This window comes from Tasmannia lanceolata, unplaced genomic scaffold (genome assembly GCF_043159265.1).
Source record: "Tasmannia lanceolata isolate RefF3 unplaced genomic scaffold, GAP_Taslan_0.1 ptg000006l, whole genome shotgun sequence".
Classification (NCBI taxonomy): Eukaryota; Viridiplantae; Streptophyta; class Magnoliopsida; order Canellales; family Winteraceae; genus Tasmannia; species Tasmannia lanceolata.
The window spans coordinates 5571863-5592929 of NW_027518683.1; the positions used below are offsets into that span (position 1 = coordinate 5571863).

General features: G+C 38.4%; 2 protein-coding genes across 4 annotated transcripts; both read left to right on the forward strand.

Annotated features, from left to right (window-relative positions):
* The first annotated feature begins 792 nt into the window (after positions 1 to 792).
* Positions 793 to 10208, forward strand: LOC143879410 (seed maturation-like protein). Its single transcript, XM_077381785.1, has 5 exons — positions 793 to 1344; positions 1476 to 1731; positions 6369 to 6467; positions 6593 to 6804; positions 9950 to 10208. Exons 1-5 carry the CDS (start codon positions 896 to 898, stop codon positions 10023 to 10025), a joined length of 1092 nt encoding a protein of 363 aa, XP_077237900.1. The 5' UTR covers positions 793 to 895; the 3' UTR covers positions 10026 to 10208.
* Positions 10209 to 13900: 3692 nt separating this feature from the next.
* Positions 13901 to 20347, forward strand: LOC143879411 (neurofilament heavy protein). Of its 3 annotated transcripts, none has more exons than XM_077381788.1 (9): positions 13901 to 14024; positions 14392 to 14445; positions 14716 to 15585; positions 15699 to 16229; positions 16366 to 16430; positions 16765 to 16839; positions 16967 to 17063; positions 17173 to 17241; positions 19799 to 20347. In XM_077381788.1, the coding sequence occupies exons 2-9, from the start codon at positions 14416 to 14418 to the stop codon at positions 19883 to 19885; spliced, it is 1824 nt and encodes a 607-aa protein (XP_077237903.1). In that variant the 5' UTR covers positions 13901 to 14024; positions 14392 to 14415; the 3' UTR covers positions 19886 to 20347. The 3 variants fall into 3 exon arrangements, with proteins under 3 accessions (XP_077237903.1, XP_077237901.1, XP_077237902.1); XM_077381786.1 differs by having other exon boundaries at positions 13902 to 14024; positions 14713 to 15585; XM_077381787.1 differs by having other exon boundaries at positions 13923 to 14024; positions 14405 to 14445; positions 14713 to 15585.
* Positions 20348 to 21067: the final 720 nt, after the last annotated feature.

The window sequence follows — 21067 nt, forward strand, 5'->3', positions numbered from 1 at the left end:
TGGAAATAATTTTTGGGGCACAATCTATATACGTTGTGTTCCATCACATGGACAGTTTAGATCATCCTATAGAGTGGTCCCGTACAATAGTGTGGTCTGTTCAGTACTTTTTGAAAAATACGGGACCATAAGGGCTTACACCACGTACAATCTCATGATAACGGGGGTATAACTGGATAAGCAGGTCTATTGACGAGATGGAGGGGGACTAACCCTGAAAAGCCCTACGCTCCCTTTACTAGGCCCACCCTGCCCTTAATGGACCCACTATTTCCATGGCTGCAATCGGCCCCCAAATCTATCACTTTCCCATTTTACACCGGGTAGAGGATCAGTCAATTCACCTTACAGGTAGGGGTGTCAACGAGCCGAGCCAAGCTTAGCCCAGCTCGGCTCGGCTAGTTAAGCTCAAGAGCTCAGCTCGGGCTCGAACTAGGCTCGAGCTCGGCCCATGAGCCTTACCAAGCTCGGATTATATTAAGGGCAATGATATATTTACACCCCTCATCTTTCCTGGACAGTCCTATCTAGTGTAATTTGACTACTCTTTTTACACCACATGGGTGGTCCAAGTGACAAATAAGGTTCCAAAAAAGAAGTATCATATTTTGCCTCCCCTTTTCACTCCTTAGTGTATATATTTATTTATATAATATATATATTTAAATATATTAAATCCTTAACGAGTCTTAATGAGTTTCGCCAGCTAAGGATTCGAGCCAAGCTCGAGCCGAGCTCGAGGGAGCTTCCGAGCCCGAGCTAAAATTGAAACCATACAAAATGAAAAATCGTATACACCCTTTTCTCAGGTGAGTTATCAAGAAGGATAAGCTGAGAGAGATAAAAGGAGCAGCGACGACATCATAGCTGCAGGCGGCGGCGAGTCTCTCCGGCCATGGCGGCCTCTGCAAGATCTCTCCTCCTTTACCGATTCAACGACATAGAGCTCCTCCGCCTCTCCCTCAAACCGCCTCCTCCCTCATTTCTCTCCCCTCGCCATCGCCCACCATTATTCCTTACAAAAAAGCGTGAAACCCTAAAACACCATCGATCCTCCTCCGTCGTTAGCTGTCTTTTCTCCGGCATAGACGGCGCCGGAGATTTCGTCTCCACTCAAAATTCCGGCTTCCGCCGCGAATTCTCCGTCCTCGCCAACATTCTCAATCAAATCGAGCCTCTAGATACCTCAATAATAGCCAAAGGAATCTCAAACCCCGCAAAAGATTCCATGAAACGGACTATCTCAACCATGCTCGGATTGCTCCCTTCGGATCAGTTTGATGTCACAATTAGGGTTTCAAAACAGCCTCTCGATCGCCTTCTAGCTTCTTCCATCATCACCGGGTAGGTATCTGAATCTCCTCCTAAATGCTTCTTCTTCTTTTTTCCTTAAAATTGGGAAATTAGGGCTTGTTTTTCAATTAGGATTTGTGTTTCTATTTCAATTTGGAATCGGAAAATTGGCACTTGGTTAGGTATACGTTGTGGAATGCTGAGTATAGGGTTTCGTTGATGCGAAACTTTGATAGCTCTGTGGGGAGCAAAGGTTCGTCATCTGTTTGTTATGGTGGGTGTGATGTGTCTGAATGTGAGGAGAGAGAAGGTGGGGATGGAGTTAATGGGTGTAAGGAAGATAATGAAAGAAAAATTCCTCAATGTCTTGGGGATTTGTCGCCTGCGGCTTTGAATTATATACAGGAGCTGAAATCGGAATTAGCAACTGCTGAGCAGGTGAGGATTATCTCATTCTCTCTTGCTTTCTTCATCTTACTATCAGGTTTTTATTTTTATTTGTTAATTTGCTTATGTGTTGTGTCTCTTAATTTTTATGACCAACTATGCAACGAATCTTATATTTGATACATCACAGTTTTATCATTTCTGTAGAGGGTTTTCATTTTGATATTGATGAGAAAACTTTTACTGGAGAAATTGTTCTGATCTCTATTCAGAATAACACTGTGATTTATTGCTAATATGACACTATGATTAATAATAAACACTAAGCAATTGGAGCTAAATTTATCAAAATGGGATCACTTCATCAATAAACTCTATTATGTAATTGCAGAACTGCTACTATAATCACAATAATGCCACTAGTTAATCAATAGATCTCTCGACCAAGATGGTAAAAAACAGCATCCAAGCAAAAATAGAAAATACATCAAAGCTCCTCAAGGATGGATCACCCCAGAAGGTTTCAAAGCTCCTCAAGTTAAAAACAGCAATGCTCATGTGGTAGATGCGGACTGATCATCCTAAAAGGCCAGCCGTATGAGTCCTTAATCACATGTATTGTGCATTCATTTACTTTGATATATGCTTTCCGTTCACGTCTGCATGACATTCACGTGGAACCTTGCACACAAAGTGGCTATTATTAGCTAGGTAGTGTATTAGTTGCATGCAATGCGTTAATGTGAGGTCTTTTGCATACTTGCATTACTGTTACTTAGTTATTGATACGAAGTTCTTTATTAGGAGGTTTCTTTATTATTAGCTATATAAAGGTGAAGTTTCTTACCTATTAGGCACAGAAAGATTCTTATTTCAGATTCTATTTCCTTGTAAGTAGTTGTTGTTCAAACAACAGCAACACGACAATTCCAAACTTCTTTTTTATATTAGGACTCTAGTTTCTTTCTTGTTTGTTGTTTATTGTTTTAGAATAGGTCTCTCTATATATTAAAAAAATTTTGTACTCCGTCTCAAAAATAGGTCTCTCTATATAACTTGTAATGACATCATGAATGGAATTGAATTAAATAGATTTTTGGAACTTCCTTTTTGAAGTGAGCTTTGACTCTTTCATGTGGGTGGTGAGCTTGGCTTGTTCACGTATTATATGGGAGTTTTCTTCAAAACTGTCGTATATGGCTGCTACAACACTGTTTCTACAAATGATGACAGGACAAAAAAATGGAGAGAAGTAATGGAGGACTAAGACGGCAACTTATAGGTTTGGTGTGTACGCTACTCAAGGTGTATCATAAGTCCTAGGGTTGGAGGAGGCACTTACCAAAACATGTGTTGACATGGACAAGAAGGTAGAGGCGAACTCCATCCGAAATGCACTAGCCTGATTATGAACCTCGGCTTGATGTTGCCTATCGACTCCAACCATATCACTCTATTTTCTCCAAGACCTTGTCAGAAGACTTTGCTTAGCACGATGCAACTCACTGGAAGAAGAGAACACAAACTTGAGGTTGGGTTCTTTTCAACAAGGGGCGACTGATGCAAGAGCCATGCTCATGTGGTGGATCCGTGGATGACGTGGAGGATTGATTCACCCCAAAAAGGGCCAGCCACATGGGTCCTTAATCACATGCATTTTGTATGCATTTCTTTCATGCATGCATGGCATTAATTTGTGCATGACATTCACATGGGACATTGCATTCACATTGAATTGCTATTATTAGCTATGCTGTATATTAGTTGCGTGCGTTGCATGCACGTGAGGTCTTTTGCATGCTATTAGGAAGTTTCTTTCTTGTTCTTATTAGCTATAGAAAATTGTAGTTTCTTACATATTAGGTATAGAAAGTTTCTTATTTCAGCTTGTGTTTCCTTATGGAAGTGGCAGTTGTTCAAACATCAACCACACAACAATACTAGCTTTCTTTTTTAGATTAAGACTAGTTTTTCTTATTTGAAAATAGGTCTCTCTATATATCTTGTAATGACATATAAAGAATGGAATCGAATGGAATAGATATATTTGTGAATGAAACATTGACTCTTTCACATGGGTGAAGTTGATCTCGGCTCCATCATGTATTATATGGGAATTTGCTCCAAAACCGTGATATGAGTTTTATCAAACCCCTACAAGATTATTTACTTGATCCTTTCAAGATCTCCATTTTGTATTGTTCATCATGGTCAAATGTCTCAAGCAACAATCTTTCGATTCATGTGTGTGTGAGGCAGTCCGCGTCATTATTGGCTGAGCGTAAAACATGCTAAAAAGATGAGATCCCATACAATAATTTAAAAGGCAATATCTGTGTGCTCCGTTTAAAAAAAAAGAGGCAATATCCGTGTGTTTACTGGACATTGTACATGAAACAAGCAACTAGATTCATCTTTCTGATATTGGGAACCATGAAGGAATTGGGAACAGAAATGCCCCCCGTGGCAGAGGGCGGCATTATGAGGAATAAGAGAAGGAGATCAATCTGCCACAAGCATGCGACAGAGCCGGTGTTATGAATAAATGTTTTAAGAATCTCACATGTGATACACATGTTTTACATAACTGATGGCATGTTATTGGATTATATTTCAAATGAATATTAAAATATAAGAACATTTTTTTCAGAGCTGATATCAGCACACCTGTATTTGATGGGAATGCCCTCTACTCACAATTTCGAACATCATAATATGCACTTCATCTTGAAATGGCGAAGTACCCCTTTGAAGGGGGAATTGGAGGAAGAGGAAGATAAGAGGAGAAAGAGAAGAAGGGAGTCCACTTCAACAAAAAAAAGAAAGGGGAGAGAGAGAGAGAGAGAGAGAGAGAGAGAGAGAGAGAGAGAGTTCAGTATTGATGATAATGTTTTGATTCCAGTTTGGTTTGGTGAAGAGATTGAGCAGGAGGCTGGGTGTGGCGGGAGGGATTGGCAGAAAACAAGGATTTTGACCATAAGAATGAAGTTTCTTGCGAGAGAACCCATTCATGCTGTCCTCCTTCATTATGAACAGTACCGAAAGGGAGAACTGCCCAGTGAGTTCAGGATCCTAAATCACTTAGATGGCCCCTCATTGATCCTCTCGTCGGCATGGACTCTCATTCTCGTCTTCTCCATAGCTTTTTAATTATGGAAACATTTATGATTGACAAATTAGTTTCCTGTGTGATTGGGAAATAAATTTTCTGTTTATGGCCAACTTTGTTGCCCACTTTTTCTCCTTTGTATTCTTTCTGGTTGGATCTGATAGTCCACACTGGATCTTCCATCAAAGGCTGGGACAACAGTATAAGTGGTCCTCCGTGTCGACACACGACACTCGTGTCCGTGTCCACAAATCATAGGGCTAGACATTCCGGATATTCTACGACTTGTAAAAATCCAGCATCTAGTTGCTTGGTTACCTCTTCCTTGATTTTTAAAACCCATTCCGGTTTCATCCTTCGAAGTCTTTGCTTCTTTGGTTTTGCCCGTGGTATCACTTCCCTCTCCACCTCTAACACATGGTTCCTCACCATATTCGGATAAGAGCTTGTAGGAATTCGTTTTCTCTAACATTAACTCCAAGTCCATTTCCTCCCCCACGTCAACTGATAATTTACTCTTCTGCCCCGATTCTTTCCCCTTCCTGTATTTAGCCCTCATAAAATCCCTTATTCCTTCCAGCTCCTTGTTTGTAAGCCCTGAGTTTCCTACCTTGTCTTTGGTATGTGCGTGAGATGCAAATTATTTGGTTTCTTTGATGGGAACTTCAACATCTCCCTGCGGCTTTGCAATTGCTTTCTTTTGGTGAACATGAAGTGCTGAATAGTGAATTCAAACAGAGAGGTGGGGCTACCATTCAAAAAAAAAAAAAACAACAACAAAGAGGTGGGGCTGAAGTTGATTGTTGTTGATGCTGCAAAAACGAAAGAAGAATTTGTCAATGTCTCAGGGATTTATTCCCCTGTGGCTATTGTGGGTTACACACAAGAACTGAAAACTGCCAATCGTTAAGAAGGTTTGTACTATCTCATTCTCTGTTGCTTTCTGTTTTGTGTTTTTCTTATAATTCTTCAATTTCTATGAATTGTAATACTTGTTTACACTGGAAAACGATTTACCCCACCCTCATCCATTTCTCTTCAAGATTTATTTTTAAATTTATTAAGTTATTTGTTCCTTCATTTTTTCTATTTATGCAACGACCTAAAATCTAAAATTCCCTCTAGTTAGTTGAGCAGAACACATGAAGAAATCGAACTACCCTTGCCTGAAGCTCCAAAAGAATCAGCCTGCAACTAGCTATTTCTTTCTTTCCATTAGCATTTCATGTGCCACAGCCCAACAAACTGATGACAGTTTAAGGGGATGGGTAAAAGGCAATCCACTCTCGGCATGTAACACAATGTAAAAATGGTCCATTTATGAATTATAGGAGGATAACAGATAACCTCTCTAGTAAAACCTCTCAACTGAAGATCCTATTTCCTGATAAAAAAGCTTGCTTGCGAGATAGCTAATTTGGCTTGCTATGAGAGAGAGAGAGAGAGAGAGAGAGAGAGAGAGAGGCACATACATATATGTACACTTACTCTCTTCTGTTTTAGATGCTGTTATCCTTCTAAACGATGTATATAATGTTTACTTGTTGGTTTTAAGCTAACCTGGTTTACCTTGTCTCAGAAACTGAATGCTCAGAAGCAGGAAAATATGAATCTGGAATGTAACAGAGAAGAGAACAATGATTTATTAGAGTACTTGAGGTCCTTGGAACCTAATATGGTATTGTCTAAAATTCTTAATTTATTTCTATAATTTCCTTCAGAATCTGGTTTGTTTTCAATGTGACTTGCGAAGTGATCCTTAGTATCGATCTCCTGTTTACTGTGCCTAAATACTTTACACAGGTGACTGAATTGTCTCAACCATCGTCATCAGAGGTGGAGGAAATTATTCAGCAACTTGTTCAGAATATACTGCAGAGATTCTTTAAAGATGATACTGCCTCTGCTTTCTTGGAAGATTCAGTCTTAGAAATAGCAGAGAACTCTAATAAAAATGTTGCCCACTGCGATGCCATAGGGACTTCCAGGGATTACCTTGCAAAACTACTTTTCTGGTGCGTATTGTGTTATTATTTTCTCTCTTTTCTATTTTGTTTTATTTCTAGCATTCCATGCAAGTTCCTGTCTTATTATTATTCGTGTATCAAATAAATGACATCCATATTTATGTAGTTTAGGTTCACTCCAATAACCACATTGCCCTCCTGCCTTGAAGTATGCACATGCATAACAGGCATGCATGCATAAGGAGGGTTGATGCATGCACTTACGCGTGCATTCATGTATTTTTAGACTTATTCATGCGTGTGATGTTTATTGTGTATATGCAGCATAAAGCCCTCATAAATCTTTGGTGTGCGTGCGTGCGTGCGTGTGTGTGTGAGAGAGAGCAAAAAATTGAATTTGTTGAATCATGTGGGAGGGTTGAACCTAAACATATGCACCAGATGACTAAAATACCATCAGTATATAGTAAAGAAAGAAGGGTAGAAAAAGACTACTTTGTCTTTGACTCTTTGTCATAGTGATAATAGGCAAGGTTTTAAATTTTGGTTGGGTTATATTTGATAGTCTCGAAGGCAGTCAAAATCCTTTGCTCCTTTTCCTTCTCTCTTCCAGTTCGGTTTCAGTTGGAAATTTCGGTGGAAATCCTATAAAATCACGACATATGGGAAATATACGTAAATGATAGGATTTTACGATGAATCTTTAGGGAATCTAAATATACGTAAATGATAGGATTTTACGATGAAACTTTAGGAAATCTATACTATATACCAAGCACTTTTCTTTCCATTTCCATTCGTTTTTTCCAAGAAAATTTTTTATCGGAAAACTTTTTCCCTATAAAAACGGTTTTGCTAACTTTCGGTTTTCTAATGATTCGGTGTTGGGAAATTCCCCCCTGAAAAAAAAAATTCGGTGTTGGGATAATGCTTCATGTGTTCCTCTCTCCTTCCAATTAATTAGGTTTTCGATAAACACAAGTCTATTTCTCTCTCCTCCCTATTAAATAGATTTTGCGATAATTACAGTACTCTCTCTCTATTAATTTCGTTTGCCAAACAAACCCATGATTTAATGTTTCATGCTTCTCTTCCTTTTTTTCACAGAAATTCCTTTTTTTCTTTTACACCTCATGTTTTGATGGTCGAGCCCATTATTTTACACCCATGCATTGCATGGGCCAAGAATGCTAGTGATATAATAGGCACAAATACACACTTAGAACTCATTATATAAGCAAGAGAACCATCCATAATGGTTTAAAACCTTGCAAGGATCGAAATCTCCCCTTCTTTACATGAGTTAGGGAAATTTTTTTTATTGAGTTAGTGCAATTATTAAAACATGGTTGTGCTAGTATCATTTCCCTTTGATTATTTTATGTTGTTATTTTGATTTGGGATGTATGTGATAAAATGGAATTTTTTTTATATTAATTCTAGATGATTTACAATGAACCTAATGAGTGTTTAAATAGAACGCTCAAGAAGATAAAGATAGCAAGAGATAAACACTTTTAGGGCCCGTTTGGATACCTCATATTTTGTATTCGGATTTGGAATTGAGTTTTGAATACAAAATGAATAGATCCCGCCAGCTCATGTTGAGGGAAACAGAGAGGGAAGGGGGTACTTCCTACTGGAGGGGAGAGATTGAGGAGCAAAGAGGGTGAAGGAAACTGCCAGATCTGTGGGTTTCCAATTACTTATTTCCACAACATATTTGGAAATCTGATTTTTTTCACTGTCAAGTCTCTGATTTGGAAATCAAAGGATTTGATCCGGATCCAAATCTGCAAATGTGAGAAATCCAAATCAAAATCTTCTCGGCATCCAAACGGTCCCTTAGGGAAAGTGATAAAGAAAGAAATACTAACTACTAATTATAGCCTAGTTGCTAATCTATCCAAACTACCTAGCCTGCCACACACCCAATCTATGGTCAAGATTTGATCTACTCTAACATGACCGCTCAAACTTATGTGGATTGAAAAATCGACGTACGTTTGATTACATAATAGTATGGTGATATTAAACTGAATTAGAAATAACTTCTACACTCCAAAGTTTCCAGAAAATGATCTTTGAATCCCAGGTTTGTAACACATTGTTTGAGCTACAAAAATTTTGTTTGACCAAAGGTTGTAATTTTTATTTGATTATATGTTTACATAAATTAGTTTTGGAGTAAAAAATGCCCATATGATTTCTATTTCAGAGTTTTCTTGACATATGCAATGCTGCCGAGGTAGTGAAAATACCATTAGTGCATGTTTGGCAACCCTGAAATTTTTTTCCTGAAATTGTTTGTCTTGGAAAATGATTTTCGAAGGTTTGCAAACCCCTCTTTCAGGTAAGAACTATTTGAGGTAGAACTTTATAATGTTTTTGGTGGAATATTTTAAAGTGAAACATTTTTTTTTACCTTAAAAAGGGCATCCACAAAACATGGAAAAATCGTTTTCCAAGGACTGGTTACCAAACTTGCCCTTAATGAAGAGTTCTGATTTTCTATTGAGATATTTGTAAAGTTCAGCTTCTGGTCAAGTCGTTTGAATCAATTATTTTTTATCTTTTATCTGAATCAGCAAGCATCTGCTTGGCTTTTGCTGAGGCCTTGAAACTGAGATCATTGCCAATTGCTGATTAGTTTTCTACAAACAGGAAATTTTGGACGACCAGTTTAATCCTTTTCAATTAAATTTGCATTAGTGATTTTGAAATTATGCTTAGGCAGAAGCAGCCACACAAAGGTTTGCCAATCTCACTGCCTCTACAGAACAAGATTGACTTGGAATTGCATCTGACAAAACCCAGATACTAAGGGTAATGGTTTAATTATCCGTATGCACAAAAATAACATGCAAATATCAGTATTGAGGGCCAGTATCATGCGTATGATATTCATTAGTCCTTCGTGTGAAGTTACGCAATACCGAATGTTATTGACTTTGACCGATATGAGCGTCATATCCATTCTGAGTCTAGTTTAGCAATTGTGTATTGGGTGAACTTTATGGAAGTATTGAATTTGATCAACCCACAACCCATTTCAACCTTTTTTATTACTGTCACACATATTTTTGTTGAAGAGCGCATTTTCAGATAGCATGACTTACCTCTGTGGATGTTTCTGTACTGAATGCAGTCTGAGGTAGAGTTAGTGACTAAGGTTGCTTTCTCCTTATTGCAGGTGTATGCTATTGGGTCATCACATGAGAGGCTTGGAGTACAGATTGCAGCTAAGCTGTGTTGTTGGATTATTGTAGAAACTTAGAAGAGGCGTGTATATTCTTCTTCATCAACTTCAGTAAATTGTGTCTATATGGTAATCAACTCCCTTCTTTCTCCAAACATTGCATTATGTTTGTTGAAGACATTCCAGCAATTTTGTAAGTCATTCAAAAGAGGATTCTTTTAGAAATTGTTCGGCTTAAGGAGGTTTGTGATAACCGTGGATTGTCTCATTGTTTCTATCACCCCGTTGCTGGCATTTGAGTACTCACTGTTTCTCACTGCCTGCACTGCTGACTACCACTAGTCCTCTGAGACCCTGTACCATTGTTTACCTCTTTATGTTGCTTTTGAAATTGTATGCGGCTCATGGACTGGACTTAAATCACAGCTTTGGCCAAGTATCGAATAGCCCGACAATTGGTCCAATTCAATTATGAGGTAAATTTTGGATCCAATCAGCCAATGGGCCTGTTGAACACCCCGTTGTTTGTGTTTCTCAGCTCTAAAGAAATGAACTGTGCAACTGAACTCTTAGTGGTTTCCCGTAGATACATTTGCCTGAGAGAACCAGTTGTGAAGTTTAGTCTGCCGGGTATGTTGATGGGACCCATACCGTTTCGTAGGGCCCCCCTTTTTTCGAGAAATATTCGCAGGGGTCCATTACTTGTAAAGAATTTCTCAAATGGCCCATCAATGGGGGATGAACAGCGAACATTACCAGACCTTTAGGGCCGTTTGGATACGCGGATTTTAGAATCTTGGATTTCCTCAAAATCGTAGATGGGAGACGAGAGGAGACCAGCTGTCTTTCTTGCTGACGGAAAGAAGGGCGAGATATCAGAAAAGACGGACAGTCTCCTTCTCTCGTCTCCCATAAACGATTTTGAGGAAATCCAAGATTCTAAAATCCGCGTATCTAAACGGCCCCTTGGGGAAATGTCATAGGAACTCTAGCTCCTTAGTAGAATAGTCATGTTACTCCCTATTAAGTTTCTCCTTGATATAGGCAGTCAGTCATCTTTCTTAGCCCAACACAGCCCCAATACCTACTCTATATACAGCACAATCCATATCCAAGACTTTATCAACATCCATAGAACAAGAATTGGTGCTTCCATCATCTTTTTCTTAATTTCTTGAAAAGTCTCTTAATCCTGAGAATTCCAATTGTAATTTCTACCCTTTATTCTGTTATGGAAGCCTTGATGGTGCTGAAATCCGTAATGGATCCTCTATGAAAGATAGCCAGCCCATGAATACTACTAATACCTGTTAAAGACCTGTGAATGTCTTCGTTGTCATCCAACTTGCAACGGATCTTTGACTAGTCAACCTCCGTGCCTTTATGTGATACTACAAAAGCCCAAGAACTTCAATTGACTAGCCATAAAAGAACATTTATTGAGGTTTTGCATAGAGCTGATGTTGTCTCAAGAGTTGTAGGACATCGTTCCAAGTAGGGGTGGCAAAATTGGCCGAACTGGAGCCGAGCCGAAACCGAACCGAAAATTCGGTTTCGGTTCAGTTTGATAACCGAATATTTCCAATGATTATGAGTAAGGATTGGCAAAATTGGCGGAACCGAACCGAAAATTCGGTTTCGGTTCGGGAAAACCAAACCGATTCAAATTTTGGTTCGGTTCAGTTTGGGGGTCAAACCGAACCGAAACCGAACCATTGCCACCCCTAGTCCAAGTATTCAACATGAGTAGTCTTTTTGGTCATTGTTGTAAATCAAGATTTCATCGATGTATGCAACTACAAACTTCACAATCCATGGCTTGAGCAGTTGATCTCGTGAACCTCATGAAAGTAACAGGGACATTGAAAAGACTAAATAGTATAACCATCCTTTCATAAAGCCCTTTTGTTTTTAATGTTGTCTACAAGTCACCTCTTCTCCTGTCCTTATTTGGTGATACTTTCTCTTTAGGTCCACTTTGGAGAATGCTTGAGAACTAGATAACATGTTGATGCCATTCAACATTAGTACTGAAATCTTTATCTGATAATTATCTTGTTTACATGTACATCCTCCAAGATTGGTCCTTATTCGGCATGACTAAAGCTTGTGTAACAAATGGACACAGACTCTTTCGAATAAAGCTTTTCGCAAGAAGTTCATAAACCTGTCTTTGTACCTCGTGCACCAAGTCTATGATTTTGAATTTCCTCGTTGGCGGTAACCGCATCAAGAATGTAGATGATCTTTCACCACTCTTTGTGAAATCTCTTTAGCAAAAATCTTTCCACTCTTTCAACTGTCAATTATCAGACTGCAAAGGTTTCCATCAACTGGTAAAGAGTTTGCAACATGTCTCTGCACTACCAATCATCCTTTATCGTCACTTGTCCTCCAGCATTACCCTGTCCTCGAGCACCTCTTCCGCTGTTAAGTTTGGTTTGTTGTTACTTGTTAGAACGTACAGGGGAGATGTTGTCTTCCCACCATGATTAGCATTGCTTCCTCAATGCTAAATCATAAATAGAATGTCCGTCTAAATAAAAATTGACTAGAGTCGGTTCAAGTTATATGTTTTCATCTGTAAAAATAGTAGGAACTTTTAGAAATATTGTTGCAAAGTGATATTTACGCCCCTTTTGATCACCAGGGACACCTGGTGTCAGTGTATCAATGACGAAAGGGGGGCTAATGTACTTGATGTCAGAAAAATTCAGTGGATTTGATTGCAACGTACTGGCGCTGGGTGTCCCGGGTGATCAAAAGGGGCGTAAATATCATTTCCCATATTGTTCCTTTCCTTACTTTTTTTCAGTAAAGTTCCTTGAACCCAAACAGACCTTAGGGAGTGTTTGGATCTAGGAAGAAAGTAATATTTTTCATGAAAGAAATATTTCATAGAAAATAAAATCACACGATTTACAGTTTTCTTTGAAATAAGGAAAAATTTTGATTTTGGAAAAAAATCCATGGAACAATGAGTTTACCAAACACTAGAAAATTTATTTCCGTCGAAAAATAAATTCCTAAAAGAAATTTTCCTACATCCAATCCAAACAGATACGAAACCATATGAACAAAAAAATATACTACTGAGTGATCTAAATCATTCATTTATTGGGTCCCAACATAGATAGGTTGTGCCCTGAAAATCTTCGACATAGGATGATTCTAACCCTCTAGGCCAACAAATAAATGATTTAGATAGGGTAATGATATATTCACCCCCTTCTCTTCCCCATGCCAACGCTCTGTAGTGTATTTATGAATACCCTTGTACACTACATGGGGGAGGCCCGGGGAAGAAAAGGGGGCAAACATATCATTTCCCTTTAGATCACCTAATAATTTGGGCCCAGTTTAGTGTTTTTTTTTGGTTACACGTGCATGCATGATGACCTCCCTTCATATAAAAACTCGTGTGACCACGAAATTAGTTGGTTAGTGATGAAGTTATGTTAGGTTGGGTTAGGTTGGGTCCGTTGAACTAACAATTAGGTTGAGCCCTGGGCCCTGGTTCTTTGTTGCGTTGGGTTGGGTTGGAGCACCTCAATAACCCAACCAAATCGGTCCGGCCCGACCTGATCCGTTTACACACCTAGTGGCTTTTTGACAGCTTTGTTAAAGAAGTGTAAACACGGATATTCGTCCGACTATCAAATGTGGTCGTTCACTCGTGCGGATATCCATCCCCCAACTAAAACGACTCAACGATGCTGACATTTGCGTGTTTTTATAACGCGGCGAACTCACTCTGTCATTTATTATTTAACACGTTCATGAATCCGATTGACGCCCTCGCTCACGTCACATGTAACTCGTTGAGTCGTTGCCAGCCTAAGCTTTCCGTGTAAAGAAAAGCCATTCATATCTCTACACCTGCATGCATTTATTATTATCTTCCAGCAATCAAATAAAGACACGTGTCCTGCCACCCGAAGCTTCCCCTCCCATCCTCTTCTACCTTTCATTTTGGATTTTGCAGTGTGGGTTGGTTCTACTGAATCCCCACATGTCCATTGTAATAAAAGAAGAAACCCTCCTTTTTTATTGAAAAATAACATCAAAGGTTAGTTCATATTTTTAAGTTTTAACCTCCTACTTTTATGATCTACTGTGTAAGTGATTTTGTGCTACAACATGAGTAGTAGTAGTAGTATGGTGAAAAGGGAAAATCCAGAAAAAGAACAAGATAAGGAATCATTAGACTCTGTTTTGGATCTTTCTGAGGGAGGGCCATAAGACAACTCTACATCTCTTGATATTTAATCATTTTGATGATGATGGAGAGAGTAATTTGTTAGGGTTTTATTAAAGATCATCAGAAACTGACAAAGATCTAGTAGTACCAGCAAATAGTAATGAGACTATGAAAATAAATCACAACCTAGCACGTTCTTTTGTACCTTCATCATCTTTTTCTTCTCTGATTACAGTTTGTGTTTGAAGGGCAAAAGGGAATGGCAAATACTCTCCAACAAGTGACAGAGGTAAACGCCATCTTTGTTCCAATTCATGTAAATTGTGTTTTTTTTGTAAATCATTGGGTGATTTCTGTTCATTTTACTTGATTCTCAATATGGGTTTTCTCTTATATTTGTTAATTTTATATATTTTTTTTCATTTTATGAGATAATGTTTAGTTTCTTGGTTCTTGCTTGGAGCATTGACAGAGGATATTTCTTTTAAGTTGTTTCTAAGTTTTGGGTTTTTTGCAATTGTTGGTTGAATTGGTTCAAAATAACTATTTGAAACAGAAGGAACTTGGCCTGGGGCTTGATGTTGAGGAGTCAGTCTCATTTGGGAGATTTTCGGGTGAATCGTTATCGTGGGAGAAATGGTCGTCGTTCTCGCAGAATAAGTATATGGAAGAAGCTGAGAAATGTTCCACCCCTGGATCAGTAGCTAAGAAGGCAGCCTACTTTGAAGCGCATTACAAAAAGATATGTGATCAAAGGGCAGAATTGTTGGGACAAGACAAGGAAGTGGAGGCTGATTCTTTGAAATCTGAAGAGCAAAATTGTTCTAATTCAACCATCAATAGTACAGGTTTAGAGTTTACAGATCCTTCATTTGGACAGTTGAAAGAAGAGGGGATTTTTCCGAAATCTGAAGATCGAAATTGTGGTAATTCAACCAGGGCAGAATTGTTGGAACAAGAGAAGGAAGTGGAGGCTGATTCCTCGAAATCTGAAGAACTAAATTGTGCTAATTCAACTTTCAATAGTACAGATTTAGAGCTTACACCTACTTCATTTGGACAGTTGAAAGAAGAGAGGATCAGCGAAGGCCGAGATCCGAAAACCAATTTGAATGGTATGGTGTATAATATCCTTGTTGAACCAAACCAGGATGAAGAAACCGGTGATTACGAGGACTTGTTGGATGATGGGACTGAAGCAGAACTAGACAGCAGACCAGAGAATTTGGAGTTACACAAATTAGATGTGACTCTTTTGGTTGAAGAAGAGAAAAATTTAACAGGATCTCAGGCCCCCATTGAACTACCGCCGCAATCCAGTGAAGAGACAAATGAGATTCAACGGCAATTCAGTGATGAGACAAATGAGGGTCAATTAGGCATGCCAGAGGATGTTACGCAGAAGTCGCCGAATAAGCCATCTAAAAAGGTGCTGTATCTAACTTATCTAAATTCCCTTACTACTTGATCTCTCATCATAATTGTGACATCAACAATTGTCCATCCATGATCTCAGTTTCTCTTCTATTTTGGTCTGTTCAGAAAACTACTACGCGTAATGAGAAGAAGTTGACTACAGCAAAGAAGAATTCAGCATTGGCTGTACCAAAATTGCCACACACTACTAGCCCAAGACCAACAAAGAAGAATTCAGCATTGCCTGTACCAAAATTGCCACACACTACTAGCCCAAGACCAACAGAGAAGAATTCAGCATTGCCTGTACCAAAATTGCCACACACTACTAGCCCAAGAACATCAAAGCTTACACCCAGTTCTAGAATTATGTCTGCCACCCGGACTTCGGAAAGAAAGAACAGTTCTTCTTTACCTAGGAGCAAGAATCCTTCAGTGGTGGAAACAAAAAGATCAACTCCAACTTATAGGCAATTGTCTCTTAGCTTGGGATCTGTGGGTGCTGATTCATCATCTCCTCTAACCACAAGTAGAAGATCTCTTATTATGGAGAAAATGGGAGACAAAGAAATTGTAAAGCGAGCCTTTAAGACATTTCAAAACAGCTTGAATCTGTTAACATCTTCCACTGATGAAAAGTCTGCCACCCCTCGGCAGGTCTGTCTTTTTTCTCCTCTATGTAACGACCTTCATGCTAATTTTTTTTTCCCCTAAAAAGATCTTATATCTTTCTGGTAGTCTCTGAGCATACAGCTTCAAGACTCATCCATTTGAGATTCTTATTTTTTCCTAGGTGCGTGTAAAGGAGAACCAAGGAAATGCTGGTGTCGGTATGAGCCCAGCGAAAGAAAAAGAAGGGTATTGCCTGTGAATTACTCTCTACACATCGATGAACATATGAGACACATGCATGGGTGAATTGTTACATGCATGCATGCATGCATGTATGTATGTATGTATGTATGTATGTATATGAGTTGTATGCATGGATGTATTTTGAAAAGGTTGTCTGTCCCTCAGTGTTTGTATGCTTGTAATGGCTACTATCTTATAACTACTTTGGGTATTTGATTTCTTGGCCTTAATTCTTATGTATTTTGAAAAGGGTGCTTGAAATTTGATTTCTCAGTTTTATTTTTCTCAATTATTATCAAACAACTAGAATTTTGAAGACTTGTGGAAATTGTGGCAGACTGAGGAAGGCAGTGGAGAAGACAAATCCTCAAAGAGGGAAAGTGGGGGCAAGAGGGCACTCTGCTTTGGCAGGGTAAGATGTGTTTCATATTCATTAGGCTTTGACATTCTGTTCTAGAGAATAATTAAGTTCAAAATCATTTCAAATTTGATGGTTTGATTTTCCATTCTACTTAATTTTTTGCTTAATTTGTTTGCAGGCCTCTCAAAGCAGATAGTGCAAATAAATCAATTGCAAATCCTGCATCATCTTCTTTGCGCATAAGGAGTGAAGAAAGGGCAGAGAAAAGAAAAGAGGCATTTATTCATTGGCTTTTTTATTCCTTTCTGTTTTCATTCGAAGTCTCAAAGGCTTATTAAAATGGCGATTGCCCTTTTTTTACTATAATCTTTGACTTTGTTCCAGTTCTTCATAAAATTGGAGAAGTCCAATGCTAAAGAGGTGGAGAGGACACGTCTTCAAGCAAAATCAAAGGTATGGCATCTCATCTTAAGGCTCCATTTTCACTTTGGATGGTTTGGTTACTATGTGCTCAACTCAACTCAACTCAACTCAACTAAGCCTTTGTCCCAAACTAGTTGGGGTCAGCTAATGAATCCTTTACAAAATTTTCATGAAGAAGGTGAAAAGATTTACCCAGCTCAAATTGACTAAATCTAATCCTGACACTAGTTGGGTTCGTTTACATGGATCATTTTCTTCCATTCTCTCCTATCCAAGGTCATGTTCTCTGTTATGTTCCTAGCCCTCAAGTCTTTCCTCATTGTTTCCCAAATTGTTTTCGGTCTGCCCCTACCTCTTTTTACTCCATCAACTTGGCACGAGTCAGTTTGGTTACTATGTGCTCATGGTCCTAAAATAGCTTATGTTATTTCTAGATGCCAATCCAGTCCTCTGTTCTTGCTTCTGGTTATGGTTTTTCTGCTTTCTAGTTATAATCGGTAAGGATAGTCTAAGATTCATTTTATCCTGCAAAATTAATACAGGGCCTATACTTGATTTAATCTGGTGAAGTTTGTTATTTTCCTTACAAGTAAAAGTTTTGCCTCCATGTGTGGATTTCTGTGGGGTAAGCAATGCCAGAATTTGGTTTGGGAGAGTAAAGCTATTTAATAGTAAAGTACACAACCTTTTCAAATGAACACTTCAGCACTGAAATATGAAGAGAATGCAAATGCATGTCTAGTCCTTTAACTGCTATTTTTTGGCGTTTGCTTTCATCTTTACACATTTATTCCCCTTTTTCCATTAGAATTTACCTTTTTCACTGTACAAAAAAAGATAAATGATAACTTTTTCTTCTACATTCTGAGAACTTTAAGTTAGTTTGAATCTCAGGGATTGTTGGCACTGAATCCAGGACACATGTAAAGTACATCAACTAAAAGGACAGAAGTCAAATGATTGTTTGTAGGATCTAAAATATTGCTACCGCCCTAAACCTTCTTAATCAGTTTATAATTTTCAGCCCCTTCAGCTAATTTCATCACTGTGACAGTGCAAGTCGAGCATCTAAAGTTGGATGGTAGCACTTTCCATCATCTTAAGTCCTGACTACATAACTAATGCTACACTTAAAAATGTCTTCTTCTCACTTCCCACCTCTATCTCTACGAGGAGCTGGCACATGCTTTCTAGTTCATTTGCTGATTTCTTTTGGCAAGTTCTTTCTGTGTCTGTGTATGTACACAGAGAAAATTTAAGGTTAAATAAAAAGAGCGCCCAGTGCACAAGGCTCCCGCCATTGTGAGGTCTGGGGAGGGCTAGATGTACGCAACCTTACCCCTGCTTTGAAGAAAAATTAAGGTTACTAGCATAAAATTTAAATATCTGCATAGTGATCAGTCCAGATTAGTCTTGTGTTGAAGGCAATTACTTTGATGCATCTTCTGTTGGCCGGCCAGTTATGATGTCGACAGTATTAGGAAGCACAGGTTTGAAGGTTGGGGAAAGATGGGAATGATACGAGGAACACCCTTTTGTTTTTTCCTCTTTTATGGCCTGGAAGTTCAATCCCAGGCCCTTATACGTTGTAATGCAAAGGGGGACTCCTGGTCCCTATCTTATGTAAGCTTCGTATGATTTATAATAGAATTCTGTCATCTTTCAAAAAAAAAAAATTTACTTTGATGCATCTTGAAAAAAATGAAAAAGGTACACAAAATGGTTTTGATTGAGTTGGCATAATATCATATTTGGGTATCTCATGCTTGCTGATTGAGTTAAGAGCGAAATTAAAAAAAAAAAAAAACTATGGGAGGCCCTTCAATCCAACGCTTCACCCTGACAGATTTTTATCAAGAACATGCAGTATCAAAAGATCATATAAATAAATCATCTGACCTCTAAGTTATCTCTACCTCACATAGGATCTATGTTTCCCATCGACTAAGCATTGTTTAGTCATTTGTTGCATACCAAATTTTGTATTTAGTTGCAAGTTATTAATGCTTTCGTCACTTGGTAAAGACTGCAGTAAAAAGAACAAGATGAGCACATAAATTATGGCAGGCCTTAGAATTAGGAGCTTACTCGTTTACTTCTGAGAAGTGGGGCATTTAATGGAGAAGATTATGTGATTCACAAGGATATGAAGATAACTCTGCTTCCTCTGCATGACTTGGCTAAGTTTTCCAAGCTTTTTATTGACTTTGTTTGCCCAAATTGGGTAAAACTCAGCCAGTTAATGATTGATAGGTGGGTTCTTAAACATTGTTTATAATCATTGTCGTGACTCCATGTAAGGCCTCTTTGGAAGGAACCAAAATTGGTCCTTATTTGAAAATGAGATTATTTTTAATTTTATCTTATTAGCAGGTGGGACATTATGGCCTTTTGGAAGCCATTGACAATATCCTTAAATATAACCATTATTTCCAAAGAATCAGATTTAAATTCAAAATTCATTTGCAGATAGGAGTATATGCAAACAATTTTAAGTGGAATCCAAAGAGACCCTTATATTACACTGTTGTTTTGGTTGTTAGATTTGGTGATAAACATTTTGCTCTATTATTATTTGATGATACAGGAGGGTGGAAACAGCGGTACCGGTACCGGTTATCGACTTGGGTCTCATAAGCGACAGGAGAAAACCCAGCATGCTCCACAGAGGTGAGAAGGCATGGTTGCCATAGTCAGCAACATGGGTTCTTTAGAATTGAAATTGAAGATGAAAAATAGAAAGAGAAAGAGGAAGAATTCAATCATTTTGAGGGAAAGAGAAATTCCTATTTGTATAAAGATGAGATATGGTAGATGTAGATATATGACATGCCAGAAACAGCCCATAACTTTGCCTACTCAACCATCAGCAGTCATTGATGAGGACAGGTTGGATGTATGGCCCCTCCACCCTTCATTTTTATAATCAAATATGGTGTTCACTGTTCAGTTAGTGATGTGAACTGACTACATAAAGGGGTTCGAACTGAAATTCTACTAGCTGTTCTTTCTGGTTTTTATAGTTCACGGGAGCTATGTAGGACCAAAAAAACGAACGGAAAGATAATGATTTGGCGGTGAATGGTATTGTATTTTTCAAATGTTGTTTTCTAGGAAGCTTCTTGTCACCTCTCAATGTGTGGCTAATGTTGTGAATGGGTGTTTCTATTTACATTGTGAATTGAGATTAAAAAACCTGCATTGATTCGTAAATGTACATAGCCTTTTGGCAAAAATGTTGGGCGGCTCACAACTTGGAAATGTACTTGTTAAATTTCAGGATTCCACTAATTTCTGGGTGATTTCATTAATGAGCAAATGATGCTTAAATAAGCATTTACAGATAAACATAGAGAGGGAAAAAGATAAGTTTGATATGATTAGGAGGATATCATCCTAATCCATTCAAGCTGCCTAATCTAACCCAACTACCTAATCTATCATCAAGCAATCCAACAGTTAGAGATCCACATATCTTAACATGATAAAATTCAGAATTTCTACTAATCTCCTGGATGATTTTCATTTACACCAACACTCAGGAAGATATCGGTAACCTTGTTGTACCCTGGAGTACTCTCCCCTTGACGGCTAGCTTTTAAGGGTGATTTCTACCCGGCTGTGATTTCTACCTGAGAGAGAGAGAGAGAGAGAGAGAGAGAGAGAGAGAGAGAGAGAGATAGAGCTGCATTAGATCAAAATGGACGGCACAAATGTACAAAGATGCCCTTCATGCTTTCCTTCACTAGTGGCATTTTCACAACATTCGAAAACCTACTCAAAACTACAAACAACATTTTGTAAGTAGGTAACACTCAGGCGGACGGTCCAATTAGAAATGGATCGTGAGACTGAT